This window comes from Micromesistius poutassou, assembly GCF_964030765.1.
Source record: "Micromesistius poutassou genome assembly, chromosome: 18".
Classification (NCBI taxonomy): Eukaryota; Metazoa; Chordata; class Actinopteri; order Gadiformes; family Gadidae; genus Micromesistius; species Micromesistius poutassou.
The window spans coordinates 4,119,009-4,143,373 of record NC_140288.1 but is presented as its reverse complement, the minus strand read 5'-3'; the positions used below and the strand labels follow the sequence as shown (position 1 = coordinate 4,143,373).

The window sequence follows — 24,365 nt, the reverse complement described above, 5'->3', positions numbered from 1 at the left end:
TTGAGTTCCAACCGTCATCCTAGGTTGATCTCATTCGGCATAACCCTCAAGTCGTTCCATAGGTTCTGTCCGATGCATTACTTTGGTCTGATTAACCAACGTATAATACATCAATTGCCTGGGTCTAATCAAGGATCTGAGAGTGTGTGACTTCCAACTGCCATCCTTGGTCCGTCTCAATGACCCTGTTCTGTCAGATCCATTACTTTGGTCTGATCCACCTCTTCTCATCCATCAGCTGGTTGAGTGGAGGGGTCTGTTTGAAGGGCTTGTCAGCGTGGACCGCCATGCAGGTGTGCTCAGGGCTTGGTGATGGAGGGGCCATTTGCATTTATATTGATTATTTATCAGGAGAGAGGCAGCAGGGTCTGTGAGGGCTTTTGATTATGATGGATAGATGCTGTTTGATGTCATGATATGAGATTAGTGGATCAAACGCCACATCTACTTAATCGAGATTTATGCTTTGTTGGGTGAGTGGATCTTCAACATTAAGCAGGATTCAAAACAGTTGGATGGACGAAAGACACGTTTGGATTGCAGAGCTGTTGTATTGTAGTCACATTGTTCCTTATGCACTATACTAGGAATCAACCTTATAGGCAGGGGTGCGCATAACTGGTACGCAAGTACACATGCGCCTATAATCAGGGAAAGGTAACGTCACTTGTGTCACTATCACGCTTTTGCATAACTAACAGTCAGGTCATCAAAATAAAACTACACGTGTATCTTGTCTACTTTGGTGTTGCGCCACCTGCAAAGAAAAGGCAAACGGAGCCGGAGCAGAAGAAAATTGTTTTATCCGAAAAAGGGCTCCAAGAGGTGGCGTGGCTCCAAACGAATGATAAGCGCACTGAAATGTGCGCTCATGTGCGCTGTGCACCGTGCACACACTGGAGAACTGCTTAAAACCGGCTGATCGCGACGTTCCTTACTGTGAGACGTTCAATCGCTCCGTGGTCAAGCTGCTGCAGTTTTATTTACAAAAAGGTGGAGCAAAAAAATACTGCTGTGCTTAAGAAGTGTATTGTTATCAAACGCCGTCTCCTGGTTCTCCTCACCTGAGTGACTCACTAAAAATTGAAGTGCAGCCCTGCTTATAGGTTTGATGTAATATTGTGACTGAATCTATCATATGGGCTTTAATAAAAAAATGTTCACATCACACTCACAGCGGTGTTGGCACTGATGGCACTGGTTGACAATTTAATTGACATACAGTATGTCATAAAATATGGACCAGCTCGGTCTAAGTTATCAAATGCTTTTGGCATAAAACATAGTTTTTATGTTGAACACATAAAAGTCAAGCTGCCTGTAAGGTAATGTTCAGCACCGGGGGCCACATACACCTATAATCATATTTTATGGGAAACGAAAATATATAAAGTCAGATACAGAGAGAGAAAGAAAGGAGAGACGCAGAGAGACAGAGCGAGACAGAGAGATAGACTGAGAGACAGAGCCCCAGAGAGACAGAGAGAGACAGAGAGAGAGAGAGAGAGAGAGAGAGAGAGAGAGAGAGAGAGAGAGACAGAGAGAGAGAGAGAGAGAGAGACAGAGAGAGACAGAGAGAGACAGAGCCCCAGAGAGACAGAGAGAGACAGAGAGAGAGACAGAGAGACAGAGAGAGAGAGAGAGAGAGAGAGAGAGACAGAGAGACAGAGAGACAGAGAGACAGAGCCCCAGAGAGACAGAGAGAGAGAGAGAGAGAGAGACAGAGCCCCAGAGAGACAGAGAGAGATAGAGAGAGAGACAGAGAGAGAGAGAGAGAGACAGAGAGAGACAGAGAGACAGAGAGAGACAGAGAGAGAGAGAGAGAGAGATACAGAGAGAGACAGAGAGACAGACACATAGAGACAGAGAGAGAGAGAGACACAGAGAGACAGAGAGAGAGAGAGACAGAGAGACAGTGTGTTCGGCTGCCCCTACCTTGAGCTTAGGCAGCCTCTTGATGGTCTTGAGCGGACGCAGGACCCTGAGGACCCTCAGGGACTTGATGGTGTTGATGTCCTTCCCCTTGGTCCCCCTGTGGGAGGACAGCGAGGGTCAGGCTGGGAAACGGTGGCCTGATACATTATACAGGGACTGAAGGGACATGAAACAGGAAGCAGGAAGCAGGTGCTTCGTAGGAACCACTGCTGTCAATCACTCTAGTCACTAAAGTAAGTGTTGTAATAGCGCAGGAGTGCGGCGAGTGTGTGTGTGTGTGTGTGTTCATGCATGTGTGTGTGTGTGTGTGTGTCGGTGGTAACACGTGTGTGTCTGTGGTCACGTGTGTGTGTGTGTGTGTGTGTCTGTTGCATGCATTTGTGATTGCCTATGTGTGTGAGTGTGAAGGGGGGTGGGGTATAATATATAATATAGTAAGTGTGAATATATAAGTGTGTGAGTATATGTCGGTTCCATCACCACAGTGAGGAGTGACATTGCCCAAGGGCGTTCTGACTCCCAGAAGCTTCATTATCGGACCAATCACATCGCGGCTATTTATTCACCAGGGGATGGTGTGACATCTTTGGATGCAGGTGACTTTGCCATACAGCTGTCAAGACAAAAATCATGAAATGCTACATTTACGCTTGCAAATCTCTGTATCTCGCTTTAGTCGCCTGTGAAAAATACAGTATATGGAGGTATTGTTTTCAGCCGTCTCATTATGTGTATATGCATTGTTGTGTTTGTATTTGCATTCAGGGGAGTTCATTTAGTAGAGTGGACCCGGGGTAGCAAATTGTACAGCGAGTTGGCTCCCATTAAGAAGCCTGGAAATGGAGATATATAGGAGCGCATGTAATGGGCTGGATCCTCTAGACCCAGTGAATGTAAAGTAGTCCACTATGTGCATCCATTCAGATTCCAACCAACAACCTCTAAATCAAACGGCCAAAAACACTGCAGATATGGACTCTTGAGGGGAAGGGATATTTAATCCCGCTGATGAAAGAAATCATTGATTGTGTTTAACGGGAGCATACATTCACTGCAAACGTTCACGAGATGTGATTTGATCGAGGATTTGCGTCAAACAACATTCACTGTCAACGGATTATGAAAGTCAACTATGCAATGTCTTCTGGTCGCGTGTAAAAAGTTGAAGCATGGTTCTGTACGGGCCAAGGCAGTCTTCTCCCGATCTATAGGAAAAGCCTGAGCTTCCTTTTCATAAACAGCATGCAGCCCTGCATGCTCTGATGACCTGAGTGCCCTTTAACATGCAGTTGACTCTCTCGGCCCCCAGAAATACGAGGGCCCCTAATGGGCCCCTAATAGCTTTCAGAAGAGCCCTGGGCCAAGACGTATTTATATATGTATATGTGTGAGAATTTGAGTGTGTACACACGGGTGTGTATCTGTGCATTCGCATTAAGCCAACACGTGTCCAAACTGATACGCGGGGCAGATGCAGTCGGGGTCACTCTCCCCGGTCGCCGTGACCGGAGACGACTACCGCAGCGACCCCTTTCTACAGCCAATAGCGCGGCTATGTTGCTGATGGGGGGGGCCGCGGTGACAGCCAATCAGACGTGAGGTTGACAGAGGAGACAGCCTGATGGTTGATCCCAAGGCTACGCAGAACACATGGGGCTCTGTGGTACATCAGAGATCTGCTTCTGGCGAGCCTCCTCTGTATACCCTCTCACTGGGAATATCAGCGCTATTTTAACCAGGAAAGACGTCGAGATTACAGGATGTACTTTCCCTGGTCGAGATAAATAATAAACACTGCATTGGTACAAAATATTTTGTTTTATACCATTCGAAACCCAGTTCTGAGTGGGAGGAAGCCTAGTGCACAAGCTGTAGGATGTTCCCAGTCTGAAGGTCCTGAGTTCGATCTCCAATATCACTCTCAATCACTCTACATGCAAGCATCCTTGGGCAGGATGCTCTCTCCTTGTCCTCAAAGACATGTCTGTGAATCCAGTCTGGATTCTGTAGAATCGCATTTGATTTGAATCAATTTAATAGAAAATAACTGAATACCAATCAGGTCAGAATGAGGTTTGGATTGTAATGAAAATAAAATTGTTTGCTTGTTTTAATTGGCTTGTTATAAAAAAACACAAATGTAAGTGTATGTCATGTTTGAGACTCGACTAGACTGGACTGTGTTCTGAAAGCTATGGGCCTGAACTGGACTGTGTTCTGAAAGCTATGGGTTAGGGCATTAATACATTCTCTCCTGGGCCACTAGGGTTCAGTTAGTAAGAGGGTAGCATGGGAAGAGAGGGGTGGGCAAACCATATCCTTAAGGATGTGGTCAAAGGTCACAGGGTCAAGGGTCATTTAAAGGAGAAACACCGGTCACTTCTGTACTCTGGGGGGGGAAGAGGTAGAGAGGGACAGTTCCCACCTGGACATACTCTGTTGCGATCTGAAGGAAAACAATGATGAACACACACACACACACACAGACACACACACACACACACACACCATCCAGACACGCACATTCACACAGAAACAAACAAACATAAAAACATATATATATACACGTAGAAATGCAGCACAAAAAGTGAAAGAAAAGCAACTTAGAATTAATGTTTGATCAAAGATATTATGTAAATTATATAAGCATATCAAACAACGTAACATTGAAAAAGTAACATTGTAACAAAAAATATCACTGGTGAAAGTACAATATAATAATTTAACAAATTACTGAAATATCTGAAGTCTATTCCAGCATAACGTGAGTATCAGTTCTTAATTGCACCATTATCAACATCATTATTAAATCAATATGGATGACCTTATTATGGACATAATGACATCAATATCGTCACCATGTCATTATCAACATGCCATCATTTTCTACATGGTGACATCATTATGCATGTCGTGAACTCAGTGTCATCATCATGACATTATTTTCATAACTGTGATTAACATGGTGACATCATTATCAGCATCATGCCATCAATATCAACATCATGACATCTTGAGGTCATGACATCATTATCATCCTCATGATGATGTTATCCTCATCACAACGTTATTATCAACATCATGCCATCATAATTGGAACATGCTTGTCTAGTATGAATTTCAAACGTGGCTAGATAGACAGACAAATGGATAGACGCACATTCTCCTCGTGACGGGGATGAAGTTCATGTTTTCATTTTCATTGATTTTTTGATTCATCTCACAAATTCAATTCAATCTCTTCTTGGTGTGCCCTCAAAATACGGTGGTTATGTTTGACACGAACAATGTCACACATGCAATGGTGGAGTCAACCAAACAGATGAAATATCAAACAGGCGTCTGTTTTTTATGACCATAACAAATGCAGACATCAAATATACTTCAAATTGTAATGAATGAATGAATGTGATGGAGAGTGACTGCAGATACAACCCCTCCCTTTGAGGGATATGATGGATGAACAAACCGCAAGCTGACAGAGAAAGAGAGAGAGGAGGAGAAAGAGAGAGAGACAGCCAACGACAGAAGGAATTACCCCATAAGGCTCCTGACAGCAGGTCCGAGAGAACGACAGAGACACGGAGAGACAGAGAGAGAGAGAGCGACATAAACACACACACACACACACATAGATAAATAGAGAGAGAGAGGGAGAGAGACACAGACAGAGACAGAGGAGGAGAGATAAGAGAGATTCAGCAACAGTTCGAGCCACGGAGCAGTAGCACATTCAAGGCTGTGCTGCACTTTCAAACAGTTGAACGGTGACAGCACAAGGGCAACACAGAGAGAGAGAGAGAGAGCGAGAGAGAGAGAGAGAGAAAGAAAGAGTGAAAGAGAGAGAGAGAGACAGAGAGAGAGAGAATCAGGGCAAAGAACACCAACAATATGAATCCTTCATTGCATCTATATCACCAGGATATAAGGAGAGTAAGAGAAGATGGCAGTGTTAAGAAGCAATAAAACAGAGGTGAGAAACGGCATCTGAACTGAGTTTTCATTCAGCCGCACAGTGAAGGAAATTGTCAGACGATATTAGCTTGTCAAGATTGCTCACGGAAACGCAAAGACTCTCTCACTCACTTACTCCTTTTCTTTTGCATATCTAGCTAGAATACGTTACCAATCTTGAGACATGATAGAGGTATTGCTGTTGTTGTGCAAGACGTACAGGATTGTTGTTAAAGGTTAAGTATTGTTTACGCTGAACTATCATTACAGTCGGAGTATTGTTAGCGTTTAAGTATTGTTTACGCTGAACTATCATTACAGTCAGAGTATTGTTACAGTTTAAGTATTGTTTCAGCTGAACTATTACTCCAGTTAAAGGAATGTTGTAGTTGGAGTATCGACTTACGAGCAGGCGAAGGCGACCAGCGCTCCGCTGACCACGATGAAGTCCAGGATGTTCCAGAGGTCCCTGAAGTAGGCTCCCGGGTGGAGGAGTAGACCCAGGTCAATCATCTGGAGGGACACGAGGAGACCATGACACCACTGCAGGCCAACAGGCTTTTCACCGCATCTTCAACCCACTACCTCCACCACGACAAGTTGGACTTCCATCCCCGGTGAAAAGCGGCGTTTACCAGTAAACTATGATGTGCTTAGAGCTTAGAGAATACAGTGATCTAATGTGTGACACATTATTACTCAAGTGCTCTCACCTTGATCACCATCTCAAACGTAAAGACTCCAGTAAAAACGTAATCCAGGTATTTGAGAACCTGCAAGGAAAAAATATTAGTTTGTTTTTGTGGTGTATTACCTTAGTCTCACATTGTTGTTTCTGGTGCAGTAGCTAGGGCTCACATTGTTGCGTAGGTCATCTACTGGTACTCACATTGTTGTGTGGTGCATTAGCGTTAGCTAGCACTCACATTGTTGCATGAATGTTAGCATGTACTAACGACTATGCGCGGTGCGTAGTATTCATATTGTTGTGCTGCGCAGTGCATCAGCTATCATCACCTAGTTGCGCGGTGCGTTAGCTGCTATTCACGTTGTTGCGCGGTGCGTTAGCTGCTACTCATGTTGTTGCGCGGTGCGTTAGCTGCTACTCACATTGTTGCGCGGTGCGTTAGCTGCTACTCACGTTGTTGCGCGGTGCGTTAGCTGCTACTCACGTTGTTGCGCGGTGTGTGTTAGCTGCTACTCACGTTGTTGCGCGGTGCGTTAGCTGCTACTCACGTTGTTGCGCGGTACGTTAGCTGCTACTCACGTTGTTGCGCGGTGCGTTAGCTGCTACTCACGTTGTTGCGCGGTGTGTGTTAGCTGCTACTCACGTTGTTGCGCGGCACGTTAGCTGCTGCTCACGTTGTTGCGCGGTGCGTTAGCTGCTACTCACGTTGTTGCGCGGTGTGAGTTAGCTGCTACTCACGTTGTTGCGCGGTGCGTTAGCTGCTACTCACGTTGTTGCGCGGTGCGTTAGCTGCTACTCACGTTGTTGCGCGGTGTGTGAGCTGCTACTCACGTTGTTGCGCGGTGCGTTAGCTGCTACTCACGTTGTTGCGCGGTGCGTGAGCTGCTACTCACGTTGTTGCGCGGTGCGTTAGCTGCTACTCACGTTGTTGCGCGGTGCGTTAGCGGCTACTCACGTTGTTGCGAGGTGCGTTAGCTGCTACTCACGTTGTTGCGCGGTGCGTTAGCTGCTACTCACGTTGTTGCGCGGTGCGTTAGCTGCTACTCACGTTGTTTCAAGGTGCGTTAGCTGCTACTCACGTTGTTGCGCGGTGCGTTAGCTGCTACTCACGTTGTTGCGCGGTGCGTTAGCTGCTACTCACGTTGTTGCGCGGTGCGTTAGCCTGAACAGGATCCTCAGCAGCCAGGGCGATGCTACTCATAGTGATGACCATCAAGATGCACATCTCAAAGTACCGCAGGTTCACCACATAGTGGCAGAGACGTCGGATCCTGCAAAGCACACACACACACACACACACACACACACACACACACACACACACACACACACACACACACACACACACACACGTGTATAAACACACACTCAATGTGTAGTGTGGAATTTTGAACATCTAACTCTCCATGTGGTTCTATGGTGCCTTCACGTGCTATGGAGATTATGGGAAATGCCAAAAGCCGACGTGAAAATTGCTCATGAATCCCCCCTCACGTCGTCATTTCCACCGGAGAGCTTGTAGAATATTTTTGACACACGAGCTGCCGAGATGAGATAAACTTTGACCTTTTCAAAAAAAAAAAATCTCTACTAATAATGATCTATAAAATATACAGCATATTATTTACCGTTTGTGTTTTGATAAATCCCCTTCTTGCTGCAGCAGATGAATTAGGCAGTCTAAAATTGTTTTGCCCAAGTAACCAAGTCGGGATCAGTGGGTCCGCCATGTTTCATTTCACTACGACAACAAATGCACTTGAACACAACGCAACTCGTAATTTCCGGTTCACAAATGGAAAGGATCGTCTTTTCCACAGCAACGTGAAGGCAGCATTAGGAACGATAGCGCTCAGTGCTTGGAGGCGGGTCTTACGGGTTGGTCTGTCCGAAGATGAACATGGAGCTGTAGGGCAGGATGCCCTTGGGCCCGTTGGCTTCTTGCTCCTCCAGATCCTTCTTCTCCGATGAGAACGAGAAACCTTCACACTCTATGTTGTTCACTGCGGGTGGGGAGGGGGGGAGAGAGAGAGAGAGAGACAGAGAGAGAGACAGAGAGAGAGAGAGAGACAGAGAGAGAGAGAGAGACACACAGAGAGAGAGAGAGAGAGAGAGACAGAGACAGAGAGAGAGACAGAGACACACAGAGAGAGACAGAGAGAGAGAGAGATTTATAGATGGATTACTTGTAGCTCCAGTGACTTTATAGCTCCTGATGATGATGCTAACTCACGGTTCACTTGTTCGGTCAGTGACCCCTGACTCACGGCTGTTGCTAACTTATGTATTAAATGACCCCACAAACCTAAACAACCATTTAGGTCCCCATCCACCCAGCAGTTGCAAACCAACTGGTGCAATACGGAAGCAGTACAAATCTGTATTCACGGAGCACCTCTCTAAACAAGTGCTCAACATGACCAATCAAAGCAGAAGGCAACCACTGAAAATACAGGAGGATCCACCAAATGGTAAATATAAACGGTCCTCATTTATATAGCGCTTTTATCCAAAGCACTTTACAGTGTTGACTGACATTCACCCATTCATGATCACATTCACACACCGACGGCGGAGTCAGGAGCGGTCAGGGTGAGGGCGTCTCTCTCAGGGGACACCTTCACACTCAGCTAGGAGGATAGGAGCCGGGGATTGAACCAGCAACCTTGCGCTTACCGGCTCGACCCGCTCTACCCCCTGACCTAATGCCCACCAGACACAAAGCAGTACGGTGCCAACGGCCCCCAGCTGCTCACTGGGTATGATGGTGGTCTCCCCGGGCCCCGGGGCCGTGATGGTGACGGGGATGTGCACGGCGTTGCTGTTGAGGCCGGCCTGGCTGGCCCGGCTGGAGTTCTTCAGGTTGTCCGCGTCCTCCTGCTTCTCGTCCAGACTCAGCCCGCTGCCCAGGAGCTGGCTGGGGCTGGAGGCCGAGCTGTCCAGGCCCGGGTCGGCGTGGCGCTCCCTGGGGACGGACGGACGGACGGACAGACGGGACGGTGTTGGTGAGGAGGAGGGGGGATGGTTGACAGCGGACGGGTGAAGGCCCACGGTGTTGTACAGTATGTATGTCTAGTGTATGGTGTGTGAACGTGTATCGGTGGATTCAGGAATTAACCTGATTCATATGTTTAGAGGTGACTCATCACATGCTGTGCAAATAATAATATGGTGTAATATGTTGTAGTATAATATGTATTATATTTCACGTCAAACGTGCAATGAAATGTTTGGGAGTCACACTGCAGACTTAAAAGTTGCATTTTCAATACAAATAATGAATGAATGAATGAATGACGCTTTTATCCAAAGCGACTTACAACGGTTAATACACACCGACGGCGGAGTCAACCATGCAAGGCGACAGCCAGCTCGTCAGGAGCAGTTAGGGTTAAGTGTCTTTCTCAGGAACACGTCGACACTAGGAGGAGCCGGGGATCGAACTAGCAACCTTCCGGTTACAAGTCAACCTCCTGAGCTAAGCCGACCCATGAGAACAGGGTGAAGAGCAGGGTAAACTAAGAAAACAGTCCTAGATCAACAAGGGTTCACATGCAGTTGTTCTCGACACCACTCTAACAAGAGGCCTGTTCTGTATTCCAAACAGGAAGCACCCGTCTCACCTGTGTGTCCTCGCTGCATTCTGCCTCCACTCGTCTACGTCCATCGTGGACTGAGCCCGGAGCATACGAGAGCAGCGCCCCTTCCTCTCCCCGTTACTCTCCCCCCCTCCTCCTCCTCCTCCTCCTCCACCTCCTCCTCCCTCCCTGGGCCCCCTCCCCCGCCCCCCGTTGGCCAGGGCTCCGTTGCCTTCCCGGGGTGTGCGGTGGGCGTGGTGGTGGTGGTGGTGGTGATGATGAGACGGCTCCCCTCCTCCTCCTCCTCCTCCTCCGCCCAGCCCGGGCAGGTCGCTGGGGGTGAACACCTCCTCCGCCGACCCCCCCTGGCGATGGTGGCGGTGGGGCCTCCGCTCCCCTCGCCCCTCCCTCCCGCTGCCGCCGCCGTCCCCGTTACGCTCGCGGTGGCGGTGTTGGTGTTTCCTGGAGCGCGCCTCCTCCTCCTCCTCCTCCTCCTCCACCGTCGCCACCGCCTCCTTCTTTCCGTTTCCGTCGGGTGTCCGTGGCGACGGCTGGCGGCTTTGGTTGGGATCGCCGCCGCCGCCACCGCCGCTACCGCCTCCGCCAACACCATTACCCCCGCCGCCGCCGCCGCCGCCGTTGTTGTTGCCCTCGACGACGAGCGGCCGGTCCAGGTGCGAGTGCCCGTCGGGGCGGTTGAGGTGCAGCGCGGCGGTCAGCCGGAGACGCTCCTCGGGGTCCAGCTCGTTGAAGAGCGCCTCGTTGCTGGCGCGCACGTTGTGCCGGCGCAGCTGATTGGTCCGCTGCTCCCACACGGACATGGAGCGCGCCGAGCGGTGCTGCTCCTTACTGCGCACCCCGGGGGGGGGGGGGGACAGGAAGTGGAGCAGACACGACATCCACGACGAGGAAAGAGAAGTGTGACGAGACAAGAGAGGATGGTGGAGAGACGATGCCCGACAAGGAAAGAGGAAGTGAGGACAGGACAGGACAGGAAGTCAGAAAGACAACGTACGACAGGAAGAGGAAGTGAGGACAAGACAGGGGAACATAGTAGAGGGAACATTCAAGAGGAAGACAAAAAGTGAGGATTAGTATTCTTGTTACTTTGTTTCAGCGTTTTTTTTCAAAAGCAGGCCCAAAGAACTAATACTAGTTCCTTGTACTGATATATCCTTGTCTAGTGCTTCATCTTTGATCCACACACGGTACAACAAAGCTCTGCATGATCAGATGAAGCAGCACATATTGCCCATGGTAAACCCCCCCCACTGCTTACCATGCTGGGATGTTACATAGAACAATGGATTCATTCATGTATTAAATCCCTGCAGATTAAGTTTGTTTTCTTTAATGGTACACTGTGTAATACCTCAAAAACTGAATATTTACTTTGTGTTCAGGGAGGCAAGGATATTTAAATAAAGAAATAACCAGATGGCGTTTGGAGTCCATTTTATAGCTCCAGCCTCAATGAGATCAGCTGTTATTTAAGAGTGCGGGTGCAAAAATAATGCAATTAAAAATAAATACTTACCTTTGAAAATCACAATAACACGCAATATTAATGATGTATTCATTTCAAAAAGCAATGCGTTATGTGATGATGGGTTGGTTGCCTCACAGAACCAAAAGGGAGCATCAATCTTGTATTCTAAAGTCAATCAATTCTATTCTAAAGCTGGTGGAAATGCAGTTTTAGTGCGTATTCTCTCCATGTGGCCCCCTGTGTCGTACAGGCAGATGTCAGAAAAAGATCCCAACATACATATTTATTTTCCATCCCTCACAAGCTATTCCTAAAGGCCAAATGATACTTCTGTGCAGCGTAGCCCCCGTCACGTCGCCGCGGGGTCTCTGCATCTATGTGTTTCCTGCTAAAAAAAAAGAGCGCATCCCTGAGTCACTCGTGATAGACTAGCTTAAGAGAATTCGCACACAGCCACGACACATCATCTTCATTTTATAAAGATCACCAGATGTCTCTGCATTCTGGGGAATCTAAGCAAACTCCACTCAGAATCACCCACACAGAACCATAAATCTAAGCACTGGTGCAGAGACCCATGTCGACCCCATGGGCTGCTGCTTGACACAGAAGAGTGATTTGGCCTAAGGAGAGTGTGTGTATGACTGATGTGCGTTTCTTTGGTTGGAGATGTACGGTGGACCGCATACTGTCTCTCTGCTCAGTATGTTTTATTTACATGGCAGACAATGGGGTTAGTATAGTTTGTCCCTTCCAGGCACCTGTAGATTCTTCTGGCAGGGGAGTAGATAATATATGTCCTAAAACAGACGGACACAAAACACAGAGAGGACCACAGGACAGACAGTCAGACAAGACAGACCAAATGAAGGGAAACAGACATGGTAACGTTGCACACATTTTTGCGTACGGATGAGACCAAATGTATTTAGTGTGGCATTAGAACGGAGGCTGCACATACATAGACACAACGCGCACACGCACACACATACACACACACACACACACACACACACACACACACACACACACACACACACACACACACACACACACACACACACACGTATACTATCCCTTCTTCTGTATTGCATTTTGCAAAAGCCATTTTCCCTGAACCATCCGTCCATGTCCACTCTTCCACTAAATCCCAACCTCAAACTGGCCTGATAGCATTGAGACAACACAGCGCACGGGGAGATCTGTGGAGGCTGAAGGGGTTAGGGGGGGGGGGGAGGGGTTTAGAAGAGAGTTCTGGGCAACAGGCAGACCACGGAGTGGTCACGACAAGCTGGGGGTCAGTGGGGTCGGGGGGGGAGGGCGGACAGGCACGGCTCTACGCGTACAGGAGGGGAGAGAGTCTGTGCTTACGATGACGGGGGGGGACGGGGGGGGGCAAGTCAGGAAGCAAGGGAGGGCCGAGAGTAAAGGGGGAGAGAGAGAGAGAGAGAGAGAGAGAGAGAGAGAGAGAGAGAGAGAGAGAGAGAGAGAGAGAGAATGTGTGTACGGTATTGAATGAAATCTTACTTGCACTGCACACTACATCAAAATAGGTTGCTTTTGATAACATGATGGTGTGCAGTATCACCAGAAGGGCTGGGGGAGCAGGGAGAGCGAGCGACTGAGAGAGAGAGAAAGAGAGAGAGAGAGAGAGAGAGAGAGAGAGAGAGAGAGAGAGAGAGAGAGAGAGAGAGAGAGAGAGAGAGAAGAAGAGGGAGGGAGGAAGGGAGTCTGCAGGCAGGCAGGAAGAAGAACGTGGAGGAGGAGGAGGAGGAGGAGGAGGAGGAGGAGGAGGAGGAGGAGGAGGAGGAGAGGAGCAGTGGGGAGGCATATCATAACAGTAAGAGTTGTAACTCACGGTGATTGTACGCTGATGATGGAGGACCTGCGAGAGATCACGTCTCGATTTTGCTTTACAAAACTGTACATGCGGAACAAAAAAAACAACAGCAAACACAACACATCAATAAAGTAAAATACAGACACATGGGTAAGGGGCGGAGGGTTTGGGCTGACCGTCTGGTAACCCGACCTCTTTGACTAAATGGATTTATAACATTAAGGGATGGATTGAGAGGTAGTGGTTTCCAAGATCCTTGGTTTACAAGTGGTTTACAAGACCTCTGGTTTACAAGTGGTTTACAAGACCTCTGGAGGCTCTGGTTTACAAGTGGTTTACAAGACCTCTGGTTACAAGTGGTATACAAGACTTTACCTGGTTTAAAATACCTTAGGTTTTCAAGTGGTTTACAAGACGTCTGGTTTACCAGGGGTTTACAAGAACTTAGGATACAAGTGGTTTACAAAGCTGCTGGTTTACAAGTGCATTACAAAGCTTTTGGTTAAGAAGGACTTTGTTTCCTGATAGCACATTTAAAAAGACTAGGCTGGGAATGATTTTGAGATAAAAGCTTTAAGTTTGTGGGTGGGCTTGTTAATTACACATCACAGAGTGTCTGTACAATTGGGAGGTGGTGAAGTGGGCACAAATCTTTTTCTTTTAATAAATCTTTTTGAAAAATAGTATTTTTATCCATTTACTCAATCAAGCATTGTGATAAATCCTCAGGAAAGGCTTGGTATGCTACCGCGGAATGACTCATCTTTAATTAGCACCAATTAGCACAGTGAGAATTTCTTCAAGCAACCGATAAAAGAAGAAGAGACTTGAAGGCGCTTCTTTGAAAGACTGTCTGACACCAGCTCCCACTGGTCAAACAGAAAGGATTCTCACCCGGCACCTATCATTATAATGTAATAATGGATTATCATGACAGAATAGATGAGGAATGTTGTCAATTATCTCATCAATTCATCAAATCCTGATTGTTGGCGCAGAGGACAGAGCTAGAAGACACATCACATAATCTGTGATCCTAATCAAATGCAGACAAACGACAAACAAACTGAAACACGCCTACAAACAAACAAGAGAACGCAAACAACAAAAAATAAATGGAACATATAATCGGAACCAGCAGGCGAACAGAATGTGCTCCAAGGCTAACGAAAAGGGACATGACGCATGATGAGGTCTGTCACCTGTTCACACCTATACCTGCACATATACACACAACCGTGTACACTGTGAACCCCCTAGGACACGAGTGACCTTGTTTATAAGGGCTGCTGTGTTCAGAGGAACACAAGCGCGTCAGGGCTCTCGTAGGGTTGACAGAAAGCATAGCAATCTACCCTCAATGATGTGGAAGGAGGAGAACGCACAGAGCGGTTAGGAACGGTTTAGACTCTGAGGTCACTCACACTTATAGATCAGAAGGACGAAAACCAAGATCGGTTAACCTCAATTTAATGGTCAGTTTCAACCGAACGTAATGATAAGTTAGACTACATAAATGATTGGTTTAAACCGAGTGTATTGATAAGTTATGCTTAATTATCAGTTTCAACCAAACATAATGATAGATTAGACTACATAAATTATCAGTTTAAACCAAACATAATGATAAGTTAAAATACAATTAATGATCAGTTTCAACCAAACATAATGATAAGTTAGCTCAATTATAATTTTCAACAAAATTGAATGATCAGTTATACAAAAATAAATGATCGGATGACCCAACTAAATTAAATGCTTTCACAAAACTAAATGATGATTGTAAAATTATCTAAATTACTATTTTAACTAAGCCCAATGATCACTTAAACTAAACGAATTAAACTAAATGATCAGTATAAACTAAATTTAAATTATACTTTATTTCAATAAAAAAAAAATTCAAAAAAACTTTCAAAAAAACTGAATGATCAGTTTAGAACAAAACACATGATCAGTTAAAACTCATCAACGTTGACTCACGCGGCGATGGAGATGTTGGCGGCAGACATGGGACTGACTTCCTTCACCTCCATGGCCTTCTGCAGAGCAAGCTTCTTATTGGCCGCTTGCTCCTGCTCCTCCTCATCCTGGCCAATGGGAACACAGAGCAATGTTACCACAGGTGGTAGGAAAAGAAGGAAAGGCATAAAGCTCAAAGTTAAGTCAAGTTCATTCCATATGACGCTGGCCTTATGCCGTCAACGGTAGAGGGAAACTCTGGACGTGACCAAATTTACTGTGATTAAAAAAGTATCTCAACGTTGTATGGAAATGTAGCCAGGCCAAGCAGTCACGTTAGATCAAATGCTTATGAATAAATGAAAAACTGATAACCATACATCATAGTTGATGAATACGCATGCATTTCTGAAACAAACCGCATAATGAAGTGTGCTTAGTAGATGCTGCCATCTCTCATGTAGCCACAAAGTAATTCCACTCTATGCCATTGTGAGAGGCTCTCTGGTGAAGACCACGCAGAGACATACATCACCATAATGCAATAAGCCCGTGGGCCCTGGTGGCTGTGTTGGACAGAAGTCTATAATTGGTGGCAGTGAATGAATTGTGTGATCCACTCCGACACGGCGCATCACGCACTGCCCGGCGAGGCCTACCTTGGTGAGCTCCTGTGCGTTGGCCAGGTTATCCACAGCGATGGCCAAGAAGACGTTCAGCAGGGTGTCTGGGGAGCCAGGGACTCAGGGAAACACAACGCCTGGTAGGGCTGGGCGATTCATCGATTTTGATCGCGATTTCGATTTTATTATTATTATTTTTTTTTTATCGTTTGTTTTTTATTGAGTTTTCTTTTATACAACATAAACAAAGGTGGTATATATGTCTGCACACACATTAGTATAAGGCAATTTCGACTATTTTTTTTTTAAAATTATTTTCTATTAGACCATTTTGTGTATTTTTTTAAGAGGAAATTTCCAAGTTCTCATTTATAAAGATTTTTTTTGGAGAGAAATTATGGATAAATGCATCATGATTTCAAAATAATCGTTTGAATAATATTGAGATTTCAACATTGACCAAAATAATTGTGCTTAGGATTTTTTCCATAATGGAGCAGCCCTAGCGCCTGGTTACTTATGGTGCGTCCAACGCACAAAGACTAAGTTGTGTCGAGTAGCTTCGGTGAATATACCGTATATGATGATATGATGAACATGATTATATATAAAGTAGTATTTGTTTGTTATAATTGTAATGGTAGATGAGTATGCGCATATGATAATAATATACAAAAACAATTCAGAGTGAGAATTCTCAGCGGGAGTTTCAACACGGTTCTACTTTTCCTCTTTCTGAAAACGATCTCAACAAAAACACTAATGGCCGGCGTCTGGGTTCGACAAAGAGGATACAGTTTCCGAAGAGCGTGAGCACGATGAAGTAGACGGAGGAGAACATTCCCCGACGCACGCCGCCCTGGGACTCGATCCCATGGTACATCACTGCGTTCCAGTCCTCGCCCGTGAGGATCTACGGGGTGAGATGCCCAGATGTTGATTGACTGAGAGGTAACATTAGCAGGTTCTGGAATGGGCAAGTATGACATTCCTGTGTTTTGATTGGAGGGTGGTGAGTTCGGGGTTAGGATTTTAATTGGTAGATGATCAGCCTTCTTGTTCAGGGACATAAGAGTTATTCAGACTAATTAGTAAAATGACAGCCAATGCTATTTCCTCATTTTCCCTGGAAGCTATTCTGTCTCATTTGTTTAGTAGTTGCACGCCGCAGATGTGATGGGAGATAGGGAGATTATATATATATATATATATATATATATATATATATATATGTGTGTGTATAAATAGATAGAGTGAGAGAAAGAGAAAGAGAAAGAGAGAGAGAGAGATAGAGAGCGAGAGGAAGAAAGACAGTCAAGGTGTGACAGATTAAACACAGATTAAGTGAAAACACAGGGCAATCGCAGACAAAGTTTATAAAAAGAAGAGAAAAACTAAGAAAATCGAAATCGAAAAAAATTGTTTAGAAAAATATCAACAATAGAAAGGTAGATTCTCTGTACCTGGAAGACTGTCAGGATGGCGGCGGGGAAGGTGTCAAAGTTAGTGGTGGGCGTCTCATCTTCAAAGTTAAACCTACGGGGAGGTTTAGAGAACAGGCTGGATTAGTACCCAAATTAAATCTACAGACTGGATTAGTACCCAGATTAAACCTGGAGGCTGGATTAGTACCCAGATTAAACCTATAGGGAGGGGGTTTAGAGAACAGGCTGGATTAGTACCCAGATTAAACCTATAGGGAGGGGGTTTAGAGAACAGGCTGGATTACTACCCAGATTAAACCTATAGGGAGGGGGTTTAGAGAACAGGCTGGATTAGTACCCAGATTAAACCTGGAGACTGGATTAGTACCCAGATTAAACCTGGAGACTGGATTAGTACCCAGATTAAACCTGGAGACTGGATTAGTAACCAGATTAAACCTGGAGGCTGGATTAGTACCCAGATTAAACCTGGAGGCTGGATTAGTACCCAGATTAAACCTATAGGGAGGGGGTTTAGAGAACAGGCTGGATTAGTACCCAGATTAAACCTGGAGACTGGATTAGTACCCAGATTAAACCTGGAGACTGGATTAGTACCCAGATTAAACCTGGAGACTGGATTAGTACCCAGATTAAACCTGGAGACTGGATTAGTAACCAGATTAAACCTGGAGGCTGGATTAGTACCCAGATTAAACCTGGAGACTGGATTGGTACAGATGTGGATGTGAATCATGTACTCATCATCTTTAGTACATTTGTTTATCAATGACTTTATTTATGAATTCACAGTATTGCCACGGTATAAAGGGTGGCTCGGCGGCGGGCTAACCATGGGGTTGGGGGGTACACCTAGCAGCGACCCGGGCTTTATTCCCACCTGCGCTCCCCTGCGACGTTTCACTCCCTCGCTCTGTTCAAACCCCACTTTCCCCCCCGCTGAATCGATGTTGCAAAAAGCCCGGACTAAAGCGGACATATTCAAATGCAAAAATGAACGATCTGCACACACTGGGGAGGAGAGTGCTGGTTTTGTATCCAAGCAACAACACGGGACAGTAGGCAATCTCTACAAAGGGCGAGACGGCATGTCACCGCCGGAGCGTTCATTTCAGCTTGCGTTGTCCGCGTGTGTCTTGTGAACGGTAGTGCGAGCAGACGAGAACGAAGGTAAAGTACAACACGCTGATTGTACACGAATAACGAGACTTTTACACTGGAGGTGATGAGCGCCGGTCTATTAATATGCCGGCAGCCAGACGGCCAGGGCAGCGCGGGGGACAGTTGTGCGTGAACAGTTGTGTAGTGTTTCGTGCTGCAGCAGAAACACGGTAACAACAGAGAGACGGCGTAACCAGGTTGTGACTCATCTAATTATCACACACACTGGGGGTGTCCATCTTATCAGCACACACACACACACACACACACACAATGTGAAAACAAACACACACACACAAACATTTACACAACACACACACACACACACACACACACACACACACACACACACACACACACACACACACACACACACACACACACACACACACACATTTACACAAACACATACAGACACACACACACATGCACACACACACAGACGCATTATTCTTTTTCCATTTTTCACGCGTATAACTCTTTCCATCTACTACTGTAGTGTTCCTGGAACCAGAGAATCTCATTACCATTAGTGACTGCTGTGCATTGTTCTGGTCGTGGCATCTTAATGATAAACCCTGAAACTTCTACTGTAACCCGGTGTCTCATTTCCTAAGAAAGCACTTGTTATAAGCACACTAATGACTCCGAGATGAATACAGAAGCACTTTAAACACTCAACAGGAAACAAGCCATTTCAACTATGACACATCTGCTGTTTAAACCAAAAAACGCTCGGAGGAGGACGGGAGAGGAGGAGGAGGACGGGAGAGGAGGAGGAGGAGGAGGAGGAGGAAGAAGAGAAGGAAGCAGGCAGGGAATCAGGGGGGGGTGAAAGGAGGAGAGAGGGGCGTTGCCATGGCAACGATGTACTCCTGATTCCCCTCTGGGGAGAACTTGTGTTCGTGTTTGTCTCATGTGTGTGTGTGTGTGTGTGTGTCTGTGAGCTTGAGAGTGTGTGTGCATTTGTGTATATGCGTGTGTGTGTGTGTGTGTGTGTGTGTGTGTGTGTCCGTGCGTGTGTTTGTGTTTGTAGCATTAGCATCAGGGCAATGACGAATATTTGCTACACACATGTAGATTGTGGAGCTTCTACACACTTTTACACACACACACACACACACACACACACACACACACACACACACACACACACACACACACACACACACACACACACACACACACACACACACACACACACACACACACACACACACACACACACGCACACACTTTGCTGGCACTCTTTTCAAATGTCGGTACAATATGAGGAGGACCAAGTATGGCTGGTGAGGACGGCCGAGCGCTAAACACTGGTGCAGCCACTTGGTCCCCTGGGCCCCATTGCCACTGCTCCACCTCTCCATTTAGTGTAATTATGTTCCGTGTTTGCGCGTGTGCACTCCGCCAATTCCTCTCTTAGCGATTCCACAGCTGCATGTTGAAACAAATTAAAATAGTCACACCAAGTTTTTAAATGGTTCACCGGGTTCTCTGATAAGATTGTCCTGTCTCTGGGATTAAAATGCACAAGCACACATTCAGATGCTTTGGTGCTTGGATATTCCTCTTTTCCGAAAGTCATTTTTTTAACACACCCTGTGTGTGTGTGTGTGTGTGTGTGTGTGTGTGTGTGTGTGTGTGTGTGTGTGTGTGTGTGTGTGTGTGTGTGCGAGAGCGCGCGTGTGTGTGTGTGTGTGTGTGTATATGCGTCTGTGTTCCTGCCCTGTTTACCAAGACATTAGCTGATGAGGATGGGAAGTGTTCGTCTCCCGCACTGCATCTGTGGGGACGTCATTAAGTTCATCTCGGAGACAAAAGCCTCCCCGCGCTACCCCGTACGTTCTGATGACTGCCGCTCCGGCTCACAGCCGTGAAAAACACAAAACAGCAGACTGCAACGTTCGGAAACGAAATGGCTTTCCACAAGCGTACGTCTTTTTGGATATCCACCTCGCACCGAGGTTTAACGTGGACAGTGACTGTGGTGTCTGCGTGGGCGTCTGTGTGTGTGTGTGTGTAAAGGCGGCCGCACACCACGCCCGAAAATCGGGCGTCGTGACTTTCTATCTGACTTTGCTACTCAGAGTTTGCTAATCACTTCCTACTTGTGCAATGATCATTAAAGACAATCAACAGATGAATTACCTTATCTAATATTTTATATTAGATAAAGTTTGTTCTCTGCGCAGAGAACCCGCAGGCAGAAAGGAGTTTTCTGTAGCGCTCTGCAGCAGGCTAATAAATTTTATTAAAATATATATATATATATATATTTTTTTTTTTAATTAATTATTTTTTGGATTAAATTTGTTTCCGATTATTATTTTTTCTGCATCGAGACGGAATCGTTCTAGAGAGAATCGCGATGCATCGAAGAATCGATCATTTTTCCCACCCCTAGTGTTGGGTGAGGTCGGCCGTCGATAAGGTCGTCGGCGTTCTTTTCAGCCGATTCAAACATGTGTCATTGGCCGCATGCAGTCGTCCAGTCTCCACCAATCTGATCGCTGGAGGGCCTAGCCCTCGCCTAGCGAATCAGTGAAGCCTGGAAGTAAGGACGGTAAACATACAAACAGTGAAAGCGCCGACAACGGCGACACACGCTCTCAACGCGTTGTTTGCCATCGTTCCGATTGTTGGTATCGAATTCTTTGACCATGTGGACCGACGAACTCGAGGAACAATTGATCTGCACTGACCGACAGGGTGCTCTGTGTGTTGGTCTGGAGAGAGGTCCTGGTGTCTCCGGTTTTCGTTCTTTTTTTGGACCACAATACAGATACCGTTTTGGAGACATCACATCTCGCGCAAGTGCAAGAACGTACGGCGTCGTCCGTACATTCGTCTAGGTGTGTATATCACACGCTTTTTTGACCGAGTCGGTGAGATCGATAGCCTGACTCCCATTTTCTGGCGACGATCGGGCAGTCGTCTTGGTGTGCAGCCGCCTTAAGGGTGTGTGTGAGTGTGTGTGTGTGTGTGTGTGTGTGTGTGTGTGTGTGTGTACGTGCATGCATTAGTGTGTGTGTCGGGGGGCTGTGATTAACTGCAGCCAAGGGTCCCGGGGGTGGTCTCTATTGACTGACAGGCAGGGTGGTCTCCCGCCGAGAGCGCTATCAAAGCATCACCACGGTTACCGCTGCTAATGCTAATGCTAGCTGCTAGTTTCTAGCTCCCTGCTGTGTCAACAGGTCTGCCAGCGCTACGCCACTGAGCAAAGGATTACAGGGAGGAGGGTGTGTGTGTGTGTGTGTGTGTGTGTGTGTGTGTGTGTGTGAGGAGATATCTGTGCGTTCCCGTCTCTCCCCCCCCCTCTGCCCCCATCGGTTTATCCTTTAATAAACCCTGAAGGACAACAGAAATCCCGTCAGGAAAGGCCAAAGGTCACGACATCAAAGGCCGCACTCACTGTCCTCCGAAGAGCTGCATGCCCAGCAGGGCAAAGACGACGATGAAGAGGAAGAGGAGGAAGAGCAGGCTGATGATGGACTTCATGGAGTTGAGCAGCGACACCACCAGGTTCCTCAGGGAGTTCCAGTACCTGCGGGACGCACACAGGGAGCCGTTGGTTCGGACGCAACCGTCTGACCGTCAGCCAATCACAGCGGAGATGACGAATCGTGCATCTGTGTGTTATTGTTGGTATTTTATAGTTTGATACATTTTTTTGTTTGTTGGATTTTGCACAGTTTGCATTTGAACTAGAAAAGACACATTTTGAGGGTGTGTGTGACCGCTCTGTTGAACATTATATTGTTGTGGATTATAAACATGTTCAAACACAATCACAATCTTAGTTGTCATTTTACTTTAATCAAATGTAACTCAATAGCTGTGTGACCATTGTGTTAAATGGTAACTGACACTTTGGTAGCTTTCACTTTATCCGAGATGCGTCGTGCTCCTATGGTAAAACTATTGATCTGAACAGGCGTGAACTGTGGGGGGGAAACAGATGACAGACAGACGGAGGAAGAGAGGAGGACGAGACTGTTCTTCCAGTATAATCACTGTTTGGAAGTCCGTCCGCCAGTTCCTGTCTGTGTCACAGGATTAGTGCTAATCCCCCAAATAACAGGATTACATTACTATCAATCACCACGCCCCCCGTACAAGTCCACATAATAGTCCCCAGGGGGACGATGTCACACACACACACAGTTCAATGTTTTTTTGTTCATGCCTAAAATGGGTTGTGTGTGTGTGTGTGTGTGTGTGTGTGTGTGTGTGTGTGTGTGTATGTATGTATGTATGTGTGTGCGTGTGTGTGTGTATGCGTGCGTGCGCGTGCTTATGCGTGTGTGTGTGTGTGTGAGCTTCTTGACTGACTTGGTGACTTTGAATATGCGCAGCAGCCTCAGGGCTCTGAGGACGCTGATGCCAAAGGAGGCTCCAGGTTTGATCATATCCCAGATCACCTCCAGGATGCTGCCAACGATCACCTGGAGACACACACACACACACACACACACACACACACACACACACACACACACACACACACACACACACACACACACACACACACACACACACACACACACACACACACACACACACTTTGATCACACCGTACACACTGAAGATGTGACTTCACCTTGTCACCCACCACCAACTCACCCACACACTCACAAACAGGTCTTGCTGAAGTTAATAGTGGTTATTTAACCCAAAGACATCGCACTTTAACACATGAAGACATTCAATGTCATAATGTGTAACTTTCCAACTAGATAGTATCTTAAAATAACCTGGACTTATCGCTAGTCAAGGCTGATCGATAGTGATTTTATTAATGTTGTCAAGACAATCACATCCTATAACTGATGGATTCTATTAAAAAAAAGGCTGGCCAGCCGTTACCTCTCTCTATGTTTACAGTAATAATAATAAATAACACTCTCAAAACCCTCCCACTCACGCCAACCAGCCAGCCGAGCTACGCTAGCTCCCATCACAGTTGAGAGGGGCTCAACCTACACATCGCCACTTAAAGGTAGAAGAGAGGAGAAGATGAGACGATGAGCGATGAAGGAGGAGGAAGAGAGGGAGACGATGGCAGAGTTGAAAGCAGTGACGGAAGCCAAAATATGGCAAGATTTGAAAAAGAGGTAAATATCAACCATGCATGGGAGGTAAGGAAATACATACAACTTTTCAAACGTTCTGCTAAATAAAATCCCCGTATCTATGTTTGAATGATCCTATGTTTGTATTTATGTTTGTATGCATGTACTATGCATGGACGTATGTATGTACGAAAGTATCTACGTATGTGTCTACGTATGTATGTACGTATGTATCTACGTATTCATGTATTTCTGTCCTTGTGAAGTGTTCATCTCATCGACTTGACACTCAGCAGTAGTATTGCTGAGGGTTGGCTGTGTGTTGAGTGTGAAGTTGTTTGTATGGGCGGTTCTCGACGCGCACGTTGTGAACGGGCACTACACGTCTTTTACTTTCACTTTTTGTTTGTATTATGTTTATTTCTGTATTACAATTTACCACTCTAAAGCCGCGTTCACACCAAAAGCGACGGGGCGGCGTGACTCCACACAAAGCCAACGTATAGACGCTTTCCAGGCGCCTGTCGCCTGGAAAGCGTCTATACGTTGACTTTGTGTGTGAACGCTTTGTGTGTGACTGCTTTGTGTGTGAACGCTTTGTGTGTGAACGCTTTT

General features: G+C 46.4%; 1 protein-coding gene across 1 annotated transcript in view; it reads right to left on the bottom strand.

Moving 5' to 3' along the window:
• The window catches only part of cacna1bb (calcium channel, voltage-dependent, N type, alpha 1B subunit, b), a gene marked incomplete at its 3' end in the record, with an annotated part of 103,149 nt that overhangs the window by 36,404 nt on the left and 42,380 nt on the right, over window positions 1-24,365 (bottom strand). Inside the window, exons 8-23 of the mRNA XM_084483260.1 lie at window positions 23,011-23,123; window positions 22,091-22,222; window positions 17,533-17,605; window positions 16,865-16,982; window positions 16,106-16,173; window positions 15,468-15,574; window positions 13,503-13,565; window positions 12,406-12,444; window positions 10,472-11,004; window positions 10,201-10,318; window positions 9,334-9,542; window positions 8,454-8,580; window positions 7,719-7,848; window positions 6,603-6,662; window positions 6,296-6,402; window positions 1,936-2,032 (exon numbers count right to left, since the gene is read on the bottom strand). Coding sequence (XP_084339386.1) covers window positions 1,936-2,032; window positions 6,296-6,402; window positions 6,603-6,662; window positions 7,719-7,848; window positions 8,454-8,580; window positions 9,334-9,542; window positions 10,201-10,318; window positions 10,472-11,004; window positions 12,406-12,444; window positions 13,503-13,565; window positions 15,468-15,574; window positions 16,106-16,173; window positions 16,865-16,982; window positions 17,533-17,605; window positions 22,091-22,222; window positions 23,011-23,123 — 2,094 coding nt within the window. The remainder of the gene's footprint in view (window positions 1-1,935; window positions 2,033-6,295; window positions 6,403-6,602; window positions 6,663-7,718; window positions 7,849-8,453; window positions 8,581-9,333; window positions 9,543-10,200; window positions 10,319-10,471; window positions 11,005-12,405; window positions 12,445-13,502; window positions 13,566-15,467; window positions 15,575-16,105; window positions 16,174-16,864; window positions 16,983-17,532; window positions 17,606-22,090; window positions 22,223-23,010; window positions 23,124-24,365) is intronic.